Raw genomic sequence first — 14,155 nt, forward strand, 5'->3', positions numbered from 1 at the left:
CAAGAGCATGTATGCCAGTTTCCTAGAAGTCCAATTGTCGGATGTTGATAAATTCGCCGAAGGCAATTTTGACAGCCTCTTTATTCCTAAATTGTTTTTCGCCAAAAAATGATTCAAATGCTTAAAAAAGTGGTAGTCGGTTGGTGAAAGGTCCGGTGAATATGGTGGATGAGGCAGAGTCTCATACTGCAATTCGTTCAAATTTTGAACCGTTGTTCTGGATACATCAGGTCGTGCATTGTCGTGAAGGAGTATCACACCATCTCTCTTGACTAATCTCGGCCGTTGAATACTTCATTTTTGGTGTATTTCCTCGATTTAGGCACAGTATTTCTGCGCATTTGTCGTTTCTCCAGGTGGCAAAAAAGAATAGTGGACAACTCCAGCTGTAGACCACCAAAAAGTCACTATTACCTTCTTCGGAGGTTCGATTTCGGCATATGCTTCGTTGGCTCATCAGCATCTAGCCATTGTGTTGATCGGCGACGATTGTCGTATAATATCCACTTTTCTTCACATGTCACTATTCTGTGCAAAAAAGGATCGCTTCTGTTGTGGGAGAGTAAAGAACTGCAAATTTCCTTTCGAAGCGTCATGTTTTGCTCCGTAAGAGCATGCGAAACCCATTTGTCCAGCTTTTTCACCTTTCCAAGTTGTTGCAAGTGCCGGGGAACTGTCGAATAGTGTACGCCCAGTTTCTCTGCAACGTCTCTCACAGGCTGACGTATGTCGGATTCGACAAGCAAACGCAGCTCGTCGTTCTCAATCGATGGTCCTGGATGGGAATGTGGCTCACTTTGAGGGTTTACGTCGCCTGACCGGAACTTTTCGAACCACAGCCGTGTAGTTCGTTCGCTTACCGTATCAGCTCCAAATGCGCTGTTAATGTTCCTGGTTGTCTCCGCTGCTTTATGACCGAGTTTGAACTCATACAGAAAAAGTATACATTCTTGGCTCTTTTCCATCCTTTTTTCCTTTTTGTTCACTGTTATCACAACGATGGCCTAAACTGAAATGACTCTTTGATTAAATGTAGAAGTATTTATACTTCATTATCCGACACCAACAGCGCCAACCGGTGGTGGTTTGATACAGCAAAATCGCAACTAACTTCACTTGATTGCCAAATCGGCCATTTGATGTGCAACAACTTGATATCTACTTGTACCCCCAGCAGGTTCGAGGTATAAACTACCCCAGAATTATTGATATATATATTATAGATCAAAAAGTAGATTCCATGACAAACATTTAACCAGCAATAAAATCACTAAAAACAAAATATACAAGCGTATTCCTTGATCCTGTAGGTTTTAACCTCTTAAGAAACCCACCTTGTGGTCTTAACTCAAGCATAATTGGGTTCACTAATGTGGAACCATAAACATGCATTACAATCCTTCATCCTTGGTCCTTTTCCTGCTAAACCCGCGATGTAACTGGGTCAGACTATACAATCTTCTTTTCCGGAGCGGATGTGAAAAAAGGCATGCGGAAGATAATGTCTCGTGAAAGAGAATTCGAAGAGTACCCGCTTTTTCTCATTTTATCTCCATTCCTTTTAAGTTTGCTGCTTATTCCACTGAAGGGTAGTAAGCGTTATGGCACACAAAAACTGGCCTTGCCTGACTTGGCGTTTATTTCGATATAAGCTCCTTTATGGGGGGTATGAGCCAGAAGGAAGGGAGGAGCAGAGCGAATTCTACATGGCTATACGCTAGCTAATAGAAGGAACGTAAAAAAACGTTGCAGAAAAGGATAAACAATGAAAAATGAAAGTTATTCTCATGTGCACCAACCATTCATCCTTTGCTGTGCTGAGGTATGTCTGCACAGCACAATAGTTCTCACATACATATATTTTCAAGCATATCCTTGCTGTGATCCTTGAATAAGTTATATAAATTTTCCCGCAGCTTTTTAGACGCTCGGCCATAGATTACATGCAGTAAAAAGCGTACACTTGGCTCTATTTAAAGTTGGGAAAAAAGTAATTCAACTAAAAACTTTCTCATTTGAGAGATTGGATCAATTGCGTTAAGGAAAAGCGGAAAAACTCGCAAGGGAGATTTATTCCTTACTGGGCACAGTTAACGCGGAATCGGCGTGAAGTTGGAAAGTTCATACGTAGCTGGAAAACATTAATCGCGGTAAGTGGTAGAAATGACCATACCCTGCCAACATTTTCCCAAGCTCCATTTAAGAATTTTCTTCCGATTGAGAAAAAAAACACGAGGGAAGTTTATTCGATAATTACGAACCATAAATGTAATAAATTTTCCTACGCCGGGAATGAAATCTTATTAGTTAGATGAAACTTTTCTCTGTTTTTTCCTTGAATAAAAATTGAAAAGAAAGTTTTCCGTCATTTGGTGAGCGTGAGCAGCTTTTGTGAAACTTCTGGAATAGCAAAGTCTTCAGAATTTCTGCGTTTCAGTTTAATTACGGTGGATTAAATAGTGAACGAGATGTTGAGGGGGTAGTCTTTTAGTGTTGTTAGTACCATGGGAAATCATAAAGTATTGGTAGAGAATAAAGAAGAAACCAACTCGAAGAGAATTTTCTAGCCACGTGAGTAACATTCGTTTCTGAAGTTTATTTTTTAACTCCAAGAAATACATCTTTTCGCCCAGCTTGAATAATAGGTTTCATGGAAAGTCAGTTCACCCCATCCCTTCGCGCACACTTCGTCGGTTTGTTCAAGGATGTCCTAACTTTGCATAGTGATGTGGCCTTCAGAAATCCATTTGCTCTACATAGATTGGTGTCTCTACGGGGATTCTTTGCTATGATGAACTTTGGGGTATACCAATTTCTTGCTGAAGAGAGGTAATATCTTACAAACTATTCACTGTACCAAATTAAATTAGTGGCTTTTCATATAAGGGAAACCACGATATGCTAATTACACTTTTATCCATATTTTTTTGGTTCTGACTTATGACAAATAGGTCTAGTGCGGTGGTTGAAGGAGGCAAAATACTCTTTGGAAATGTAGGTATAATTTTGTAATATGGGTCAGGGCCCCATGATGCCATAAATCTGACCTACCATGTACATTCCCGACTCAGGGAACAAAGGTCTATTTAAGTAGTGTTAGGTAATAATACAGCAACCATAAAGTTTCGATAATTGCTCTGAACTGAAACACCTTGATGAAAAATGAATGGCGTCGACTGATCACCTTCTAGCTGATCCGTATGGGCGAGGATGGTCTAGCACGCACAGTCTATAGAAGCAATATATATGATAGAAAAGGAAGCTGTAGTAAACCCTGCCTCACATGAAATGACGGAGCAGGCTAAGATGTCAGACTGCTGTAACTGATATCCAATGAGTGACCTCCTTTGCAAAACCGGGATGTCTGAAGTTCTATATTGAGGCAGGCTTAGAGTAGGTGCTAATTGTTGCGCTGTTGTTGGTGATGATGAACACCAGAACTAAATAAAATAATTCAAATGATTCAATTTGTCAAGAGACAAGAGAAAATTTGCTACTGCCCTGGTCAGGGAAGCGGAAGATACCGCAGATTGGAATGATTTCAGAACTAAATACGACATCACGAAATAAATTGGATGTGGTCGAAAATCGCTCAATGGTCTGTGAAGGGCGTCAACCGTCGACTTCTCATCGACAATGACCAACAACTGAAGAGGTGACAAGAACACTTCACCATGGTTCTTAACCCGATCACATCCGGTAACATACGGATATGGACTGTTCCTCCAAGCAAAAGAGAAATAATTTCAACCATCAACGCAGTCAAAAGGAGCAAAGCCGCTGGGTTTAACGATGTCCCCGCACAGTTATTTATCGCTTCACCTGCAGTTACTGTAAATTTGCTGCTTTCACTCGCATAGGAATTTTGGCAATCCGAGTCTCTTCCAAGAGAGTAGAAGAATGGGGTGATCGTTAAGATCCCAAAGAAGGGCAAACGCTTTGAGTGTGCGAATTGGAGGGATACCTACATGCTCTCGACCGTCGCAAAAATAATAGTTAAAGTAATCCAAGAACGAATTAAAGAACACCTCGAAAGCTTGAAGGGCAGAGGGCAGGTTGGTTTCCGGTTTGGATCCTCCTGCATTGACCGCATCAAAATCCTATGGATTATTGTGGTGGTCGAAGGGTAGTATAGGTCCTAGGGCGAAACGTGGATTGGTACCCGCGATGAAGTACAAAACCTGGGAAACGCCTGCTGAACCAACACCAAGAGTTCCACTACCAAACCTTATCTCCATCTCCACGTGGTGACCGCTGGAGCTCTTTCTTAACGAAAAGCTGCAGACGGAGAAAGATGAAGGCGAGTCCACCGTGCCTAAAAGCGGGACAAATTGTACCAACTAGTCCTCAAGGTTGGGGGTTGGGTAGGGCTGACAACCCTATATGGAAAACCGAAGTTACGAAGTCATACAGCCTCGAACTGGACGGATAACACAACGACGAACCCGCCAATGGCAAAGGAATAACGATTTGCGGATTTTCTCATGGAACGTGCGCTCCCAGTACATAGATGAAGCTGCTGAGCAGCTAGCCGATACTTTGTCGCAATATATGGCTGATGTAATAGCGTTACAGGAGATGCGTTCGAGAGGCACCGGTTTCTTGGACAAGAGCCACTACACCATATATTATAGTGGCCATCCAGTAAACCATGTACTTGGAGTAGGTTTCTTGGTCAGCCAAAAAATGAAACCTGCTGTTATCGGCTTTGAAAACATAAGCGAACGGTTGTGCACTCTTCGCTTACAAGGCAAGTTTAGAAACATAAGCCTCATCAACGTTCACGCCCCTACAGAGGAGACTGCAGAATCGGAGAAGGATACGTTCTACGAGGCAGTAGATCGAACCCTCGAACGCTGCCACATCTCAGCCTTGATGAATGTCAGAGCATATAGGGGGGCCAATATAGACTCGGATCACTATCGCGTTGGCATGGTGCTCCGAGCTCGAATAACAACACCACCCAGAATCCCCTCTGACAATCAGGTGCGAGTTAACACTGACATCCACAACACAGCCCTCCGCAACACCTATAAGAGGGAAATGGATGCTGCAATAACCGCAGTCAACAGAGGACCCGGAGGTGAAGCATCAACAAATGATCTTCACAACCACATGAAGAACGTTATCATAAATACGGCCACAAAGATACTTGGCCCCAGCCGCAAGAAAAGTCGGAACGGTTGGTTTGACGATGAATGTAAGCTAGAAACGGAACGGAAGAATGCCGCATACCGAGTAATGTTGCATTCTCAAAGAACGCGGGCACGCTCAGAGACCTACAACGAACTCCGTCGAGTGGAGAAACGACTTCACAGACGGAAGAAAGAAGCCTGCGGGAACCAACAGGTCCGTGACCTCGGAAAGTACCGGGACCAACAGGACCAGGCGCGGAAGTTTTACCAACGAGTCAGCAGGATGAAGCCTTATACGCCTCGATGCTCAACCTGCCGAGAGGGGGAAGTCTGATTTCCGAAAGAATGTTCATAGTGGAGCGATGGGATGAGTATTTGGATGAAATGCTCAACCACCAAAATATCTGCGAGTTGGAGGACCCGCCAACTCAAAACGACGGAGAAATACTGCCACCGCCAAGCATAGAAGAAACAGTCCGTCCAATATCGGCCTAAAAACCATTCCGTCGCCAGGAACCGATTAAATTATAGCTGAATTGGTGAAATACGGAGATGATCAATTAGACCAAGTGGTTCATCAACTAATGCTCAAGATATGGGAGAGCGAATCCGGACGATACCTGACGACTGGCAACGAGGCATTATCTAGCTGATACATAAAAAGGGGGATACCACGCAGTGCAGCAATTATAGAGGTATTACGTTGCTGAGTACCATCTAAAAGATATCAACATCATTGACCGATACCAAAGAGGCTTCACTTCAGGCAAATCAGAAACAGATCAGAATTTCCTTGTGCGGCAAGCGATGGAAAAACTGTTGGAATATGGACATCAGTTGCACCATCTTCTTATCGACTTTAAAGCCTCCTATAATAGCATAGGCGGGGAAAATTGCACACTCCATGAGAGAATTCGGTATCCCGACGAAATTAATAAGACTGACTAGGCTGGTCCTGATCAATGTGCGGGGGCCAGATAAAAACAGTAGGATCACTACCGAGAGCATTCAACATCAACAACGGTCTAAGACAATTGGATGCCTATCATGCATCCTTCTCAACCTGGCCCTGGAGAAAGTGAATTGCGATGCGGACTTAAATGCGAGAGGTACTATCTTCTTCAAGTCCACCCAACTACTAGCCTACGCTGACGATATTAACATTATGGGAAGAACCACCCGAGATGTACAGTCTACCTTCATCCAGATCGAGCAGGAGTCGCGAGATCTCGGGCTGGACATTAATGAAGGCAAGACGAAATTCATGGCGCAACGTCAGTGTCAAAAACCAACAAACGACATTGAATCGCACTGCTCATGTGACAAAAATAAAGATGAGTGCGTTGAAAATTTCTCTTATCTAGGTACGAAAAACACAACCGATAACAGTTATGATGATGAAACCGCGCATGGTTGTTGGCAGCCAACGAAGCCTATTTCAGCTTACTATAACTGTTTCGCTCGAAACGTCTCACCATAGGGTCAAAGCTCTTACTGTGCAAGACTATGATCTTGCCAGTTTTCCTGTATTCCTCGGAAATCTGGGTTCTTAGCAAGAAAAATTGCGAACTCTTGGCCACGTTCGAGAGGAGAATCCTCAGAAGCATTTTTGCCGCCTACATGAGGAAGGACGATTCCGTAGTCTACATAACGACGAAATTTAAGAGCGATACCATGACCGTCTGGTTGTGGATAAAATCCGGTTTAACAGGTTGTGGTGGGTGGGTCAGTTAATTCGTATGGACGAGGATGATCCTGCCCGAAAAGTCTATAAGGGCAAAATCTATTTTTGACAAGGTAGATGAGGCAAACTCTGGCTGAGATGGAGCGATGTCGTAGGTCAGGACGCCAGACAGCTTTTAGGTTTATCGAATTGGTGGACCTCGGCGCAAAACCGGGATGTCTGGAGTTCCTTATTAAGGCAGGCCTAAACTGGATACCGGTTGTTGCGCCGTTGATGATAATGATGAAGGGTAATTAGAACGCTCGGAGGACCGGTGAACTCACGGGCTCATCTTTGTTATCACGGGGTTGTTGGAGAGACGAAACGGTGAGATTAATTATAATTTGAACCGGATGATATCGCCAATACCTGCACAGGTTTAAACTAGAGACCTCACCCGACTTCCCAAATAACGATGGAGTCACAGAGGATCGAGATCATGTATTCTTCCACTGTCTGAGATTTGTGGAAGGGGGAATCTAGAGGAGACTCTAGTAGAAATGTTGATACCAGAAAATCAAACTGGGAAAGGCAGAGGAGGGGAGAAAAGCGTAATTACGTACGCCACGTGTAGGAGAAAGGTGACGTAATAGCCAGGCCGCCCTGAGGGAATCGTTTGAACTCTATCTCTAGATTCAATACGGTGGAACTACTCTGGGTACCTCATTACTGTGTTGTAGAGGCAAATGAAACCTCGGATGCCTTAACAAACGAGGGTTCAATCTCCCCATGCTGGGATCAGAACTGCAATTGGAGTGATAGCAACATTGGCTATGGCTGTCTTCATAAACTGGGAACTTTCCATAATGACAGGCGGCAGAGCCTAAATGCTGCTAAACACACCAAAGTTGTCCTGTCAGAACCTAACATGCATACCGGAAAGTTTATCCTGTTGAAAACCGGGAAGAATTGCTCGAGTATTATAGCTGGACATAAGTTTAGAATAATAATTGGACAAGATGGTATGGGTCTCTTCTGTAGTGAGGAAATAGAATCTACGGAGCATTTTCCAGGTGGATGCCTCGGCTATGGACCTATCAGATATCAGATCTTTGGTAATCCTGTGCTCCAATTGTGACGCTAGCATTGCAATCCAGGATATTTTTTCAGATTAGAGATTGGGTCACCACGGTCTGGGTCCTAGGATATAGCTTCCCTCCACCACAACCACACACATATAGAAGTGTATCTAAGTTAAATTTTGATGGGTTTAAAGAAACTTAGATATCGTTATTACAAAGAAGCTGCAGACAGGTTAGTAATTGAATCGAGTTACAGCATTTCAAAGAGAAGGACGAGCTAATGCTTATCCCAGTTCCATGTTTTCTACAACGTCAATCTTCAGACCCGCCTTCTCTGAATAGAATAAAGCTTTCATTCCAGGGAAAACAATTCCAAATAAGTTGTCTCGTGCTTATTGCTAGTCTCGGGATTAATTTGCAATCGTCAAAAGATCCAATTTTAAACTTCAGGGAAAACAATGTTTTCCAACTTCTACTTCCATTTATAACGTTGACATCGTATGCATTCACTTATGTAATAGCACTATATGTCGTTTTGTATCAACTTCGATTATCCTTTCTACACCAGGACTTCATCGTTTCCCCAGAGCACTTTGAGGAGCAAATCTCCACGGTGCAGGTCGGGTGTGGCTGTAACGTCTCGCTGTTTTCAATCCAATAAATAATTAAAACATAACATTTACTGAAAGGACTTACCGCATCGACTGGTTGTTGTCGTGCTCCCACCCCCTTGCCTATCACACTCGCATCTCATCGATTGCCGCTTGCGGTAATTGCTGCTGCAGATGAGAACTATTCAGACTATGTAATTGATCCTGCTGCTGTTGCTGTTGTTGTTGCTGTTGCTGTTGTTGCGTTTGATGACTATGACTATGTTTGTTGGCTTGTCCATGATGTCCTTGTACTTGAAGCGAAACCGATGTCGCACAAATGGCTGTTGATTGTTCCGGTGAATTAATTGATGCCGTTCGTATGGGTGGTCTTGGTGCTCGTATATGATGGATGCCCAGAAGGCTGCCGTTGGGTTGAAGCTTGTTCGATTGTGCTTCTAAAATTAATAGAAACCTAATCAATATATATGAGAATGTTAGAAATGTTTGTTTATTATTTGAGGGAGGGTATGTAGTAAAATGCGGTTTAAAGAACTCATTTCTCTGAATAGCAACAAAAGTGGTTTGTTCTACAAAGGGAAATAGTTTTATTCTAGATTGGATTGATTGACTTTCTTTTTCGGTGGTATCCGGAATTGCTGATACCAAAGGAAATCGCTACAATTTTCTTCTTCTATAGCCTTTGTCCCGGTTAGAAGCGGGGTTGGCTCGTTTTGATGGGTTCCGTCACTTTGCTCTGACTAAGCCCTGATATAGATGAAATCGTCAGGTTTTCAAACCACTATTCAGAGTATCAAGTCATTTTCTATCCGCATTTTGGTCGTTTCTTATCGGTTTTGACGTTCAGACAAAGATTAAAGGAGAAGATGAGCAGCAGTGCAAATTGGAAGACTGTAACAGTCGGCATAAGTCAGGAACTGATAATCAGTTACTAACGAGTTAAAACGCCAACTCCGCCATGCTATTAACATAGTATGCTGGTCCCAAGCCCAGGTAAAGGAGGAGGGTTTGAGGCAACGTATTCTGTACTACCCTCAGTAAAACAAAATTAAAATGCTGAGATCAGGGAAAGAGATAAATAGAGTATAGCTGGAGTTATTCCACTATACTAAATCCTACCTGATTTCTCTTAGTGACAGGCCCCGCGACAGGTCGACCAAGAAAATTGAGAGGATTGAGTCACAAGCCTCGGGGAAATGCTAGGGCGTCCACCTCGGTCGATGCGGCAGGACGGGCCCCGGTCCTGTCGAGAAATGGGCAAGGGTTCTTGACGCATGGACGACGTGAAGACGTAAGCAAGTTAGTCCGCACACAACGAACAAAACAAATACGTGTCTGCACGCTAAATGTTGGTACCCTAACTGGAAAGACCGAGGAACTCGCAAAAGCCCTTCAGAAAAGGCGGATTGATATCTGCGCTCTGTAAGAAACCCGATGGTCTGGTGCCAAAAGCTGCGACATTGAACGTGAACACGGTAAAAATGGCTACAAGTTTCTCTATTTTGGAAACCCACATACTCAATATGGTGTTGGCATTGCCGTCTCAGAGGGTTTCCGTGATGCTACTAAAGAAGTCGAACGATTTGATGATCGGCTGATGAAACTCACCATTATATCAGCTGATCGCACTATTCACGTCTTCACCGCGTATGCACCACAGACAGGTCGACCTGATGCCGAGAAAGATTCCTTCTCAAAAACCTTAATGGTGATGTGGGTGAAAAGGTAGACGGTAACAGGTGCCATGGGGGAAAGGGGTTCGCGCAATGAGGGTGGCGAGCGTATAATCGATTTTGCGGACACCCATGACCTTGTACTTATGGATATATGGTTCATCAAACGATTGCCTCATTTTCCTACAATTTATAATGGGAACAGTAAAACGCAAATCGACTATATTCTCATAAGCCGCCAACATTTTACCACTGTCACTGATTACAAAGTCGTTCCCTATGAGACCATCGCACCTCAACATCGGCCGTTGATTGCCGTCCTGCGAATTAAGCCACCGATAAAACAGCGTGAGGAATGCACTGGCCCGCCGCGCATTAAATGGTGGCGATTTGGTGAGAAGAAAGAAGAAACGGTCTCACTCATACGATTGCCGACCATTACGAATGTGGAAGAATCATGGAACCAAATGAAAGACACGATCCACAAAGTGGCCTCTGCAATCCTCGGGGTCACCAAGCCGGGTAAGCGGTACATCAACCGAGATACTTGGCTTTGGAATGATGATGTTGGAATGAAGGTCCGTGAAAAGAAACGCCTCTACCACAAATTTCTTGACGATAAAACGTCTGCTAATTGGCAAATTTATAAGAATGCCAACCGGGAAGCAAAGAAAGCGGTCGCTGTCGCCCGAGCGAACCATTTCAAAAATCTTTACGATAAACTGGACACTCGGGATGGCGAGAGAGATCTGTATCGACTTGCTACCATACTTTGCTTACCAACCGTCGAGCCGCAACGGATAGATGGCGAGCATACTTCGAGCAGATTTCATCTGAAGAATTTTCTCACTTTCACAATCATTGCCAACATTTGGACCAGTTCCACCTGTCTGCGTAATTGAAGTTAAGGAGGCAATAAAACAAATGAAATCGGGGAAAGCCACAGGATCTGACGGCATCGTATCTGAGCTCTGGAAAGCGAAGAGCTGGGACCCAACACTGTGGCTCAGTGAATTTTTTAATAAAAGTTATTCAGGAAAGAAGAACACCATCTGACTGGCGAGAAAGTACCACTGTTCCAGTATGGAAAAAGACAGGCAGTTCTGCAGAATGTTCAAATTACCATTCGATCCGGTTACCTTTCCATACCATAAAGATTTTTGAACGCATTCGTGACAACCGTATTCGCGAAATCATTGAAATAACCGTGAATCAAGTCGGATTTGTCAAAAACTGCGGAGTTACTGAGGCAATTCACGCTGCGCGGTTACTCATGGAGAAACACCGTGAGAAGCATCGCCCTCTTTACATTGCGTCTTTGGATCTAGAGAAGACGTTTGATCGTGTCCCATAAGAGCTCATCTGGTATCCTTTACGACAACACTTAGTGCCAGAAGAACTCGTGCGCTTCAATTGCTCTACCACGACCCAAAAAGTAAAGTTCGATGTATGGCGGGTGTATGCATCAAGGAAGCGCTCTCTCACCACTTCTCTTGGTCCTTGTTATAGAAACGGTCACACGGTCATCCATCGGTTAGCGCCCTATACACTGCTTTCTGCTGATGATGTTTTCCTAGCATCGGATAGCAAAAATGATCTGGGGCAACTTGTCCAAAAATGGAATGATCGCCTTATGCAACACGGTCTCAGATTGAATCTAAAGAAAACTGAATTTTTGATGACCGATCCCCATGAAACAGGCACTATCACTGTCAGCGGCAGTGATCTGCCCACAACGGAGCAATTTAAATATCTCGGGCCAACGTTAACGAAAATGGAGGACGGCGTTATGAGATTGCTTCAGGGATTAACGCAATCTGAATGAAGTGGCGTTCCGCAACTGGTGTTCTTTGTGATCGACATATGAACGAACGTCTCAAATCGAAAATTTATCGCAATGTCCATTATGTCACCGTCTATGGTTCTGAGAGTTGATCGACTATAAAGGACAATGAACATTGTTTTGCGGTAATGGAGACGAAGATGTTGCGTTGGACTAGTGGCGACACACCTTTTGATCACATTCGAAATGAGGATATCCGCGATCGTTATGGGATTGCGCCGATGGTGGAAAAATTGCGAGAGAGGTGGTTTCGGTGGTACGGTCACGCAATTCGTGCCAACGAGAATTCACTTGCCAAGATTGGTCTGAACATCGAAGTCGATGGTAAACGACCAAAAGGCAGGTCGAAAAAACAGTGGCTTGATACGCTGGATGGGGATTTAAAAGCCTCGAAATTGTACTCAGATCAAACATTCGATAGAGCCAAATGGCGAAGCTGACCACGACGAGCAGACCCCCCTTGTGAACGGGGCAAAGGCTGAAGAAAAAGAAGAAGATGGGTGTCCACAAAATCGATTATACACTCGCTACCCTCAATGCGCGCTCCAAACTCTTTTCTCATGCTACCTGTTGTGGTCTGCCCTGTCACTGTTTTACCGAGGATAGTACAAAGTGCGTTGCCTCAAAAGCTCTTTCTTTATCTAAGCTAAAGTAATGGTTTTCAAATATGCAATGTACATTCATGTGTTTTCTGTATGCTCCATTTGTATAATTTTCCACTTGTTTTTCATAAGAGGAAAATAAACCTGATAACCGGGTTGAGATTTTCAACATCTCGTTTCTTGCAACCCGGAGCGTTCCATTAATCCCTTGTCCTCTAGAACTTTTTACGGTAACGCAGGTCATTGAAAAGCGAAAGCCTTTAGCACTATTTCCTGTTGTCTGCTGAACACATACTGGATGCCTTTCCATACAATTCCATAAGCATAACGATCACTCGAAAAAACCGTTGAGCAGCCATGTACACGCTCATCTCCCACATTTATTCCAACCCTCATTCAAAAGGCTGACATAAAGTGCCATTTACAACCAATTGACAATTTTTATCCTCTACTTGAAGTAAAATGATTATGAAAATACAATATGCGAAAAATATAAAGCACAAACACGAAGGAGGCAGAAACCAGGCTGGGGGTGGAATAATTTTCTCTTGAAATCACGTAATCCATGCATAAAACACTTCTTATGTGAAGAGTCGCAACAAACTCTGGCATTCCCGGCAAACATGGAACATAGCTTTCTACTCAATTTATCAATAACTTCATGAATGGATTCACACTGCCATTTTGAAAATCCAATGCAAAATGATTTTAAAACTGTTAAATAAAATGATTTGCATGAATGTGGACTGAATTCAGGAATAATTTCCTCTTTTTGCGTGATGATATTGCCGTATTCACATGGAGGTAATTAAATTATACAGCAATCCTCGAATTGCATATGTTGAAAGTAATTACGATGAATTTATGCGAAATGCAACCAACCGTGGGTCGGCAAAGTTGTTTTCAGCAAATAATTTTGGGAAAATCAGATAGCAAAGCGTCCAATTATATTACGGAATATGTACAATTCTTCCTGTAGCTACCAAAGCAATTTTTTCTGCATCCACTTATGGATTACAAATAAACATTTTACTTCGCCCAGGAACAAAGTGAATTGAGCCCTGGAAGCTGGGTAGTGAGAGAGGGCAAACATTTGCCCTATTTGTTGTAAAACAAAGGTGACACGCAGGAAAATTTATAAGCCCCCAAACTGCAGATTTTCATGCTCTGGTCTCGGTAAAGCATTGGCCGTTCGTATAAAGATAAACTCTTCATTCCGATGATAGCAGATCTAGGAGAGTAAAGGATCTTCTCAAACAGTAGGTGATTATCAGATTCTGGCACAAACCGCGGGAATTTTGAGAGAAACATTTCACCATTCAGCAGAAGAGGGTGGTTAAAGGGTAGTATAGGTCCCAGGGCGAAACGTGGATTGGTACCCACGATGGAGCATAAAACCTGGAAAATGCCTCCTGAACCAACACCAACAGCTATACTACCAAACCCTACCTCCACCTCCACGTGATGACCGCTGGGAGCTCTTTCTTAACGAAAAGCTGCAGACGGAGAAGGATGAAGGCGAGTCTCCCGCGTCTAAAGACGGGAC

General features: G+C 43.4%; 1 protein-coding gene across 3 annotated transcripts in view; it reads right to left on the reverse strand.

Moving 5' to 3' along the window:
- LOC119660213 (neuroligin-4, Y-linked) overlaps positions 1–14,155 on the reverse strand; it is a 329,531-nt gene that overhangs the window by 74,781 nt on the left and 240,595 nt on the right. For 2 of the 3 annotated variants that reach the window (XM_038068648.1, XM_038068647.1), the window contains one exon: positions 8,577–8,928. In XM_038068648.1, the coding sequence (XP_037924576.1) occupies positions 8,618–8,928 (311 nt within the window). In that variant the 3' untranslated portion in view covers positions 8,577–8,617. Of the gene's footprint in view, positions 1–8,576; positions 8,946–14,155 lie in introns of those variants that run through there. The other variant, XM_038068649.1, reaches the window with a different exon arrangement.

Source organism: Hermetia illucens, chromosome 6, assembly GCF_905115235.1.
Source record: "Hermetia illucens chromosome 6, iHerIll2.2.curated.20191125, whole genome shotgun sequence".
NCBI classification, from domain to species: Eukaryota; Metazoa; Arthropoda; class Insecta; order Diptera; family Stratiomyidae; genus Hermetia; species Hermetia illucens.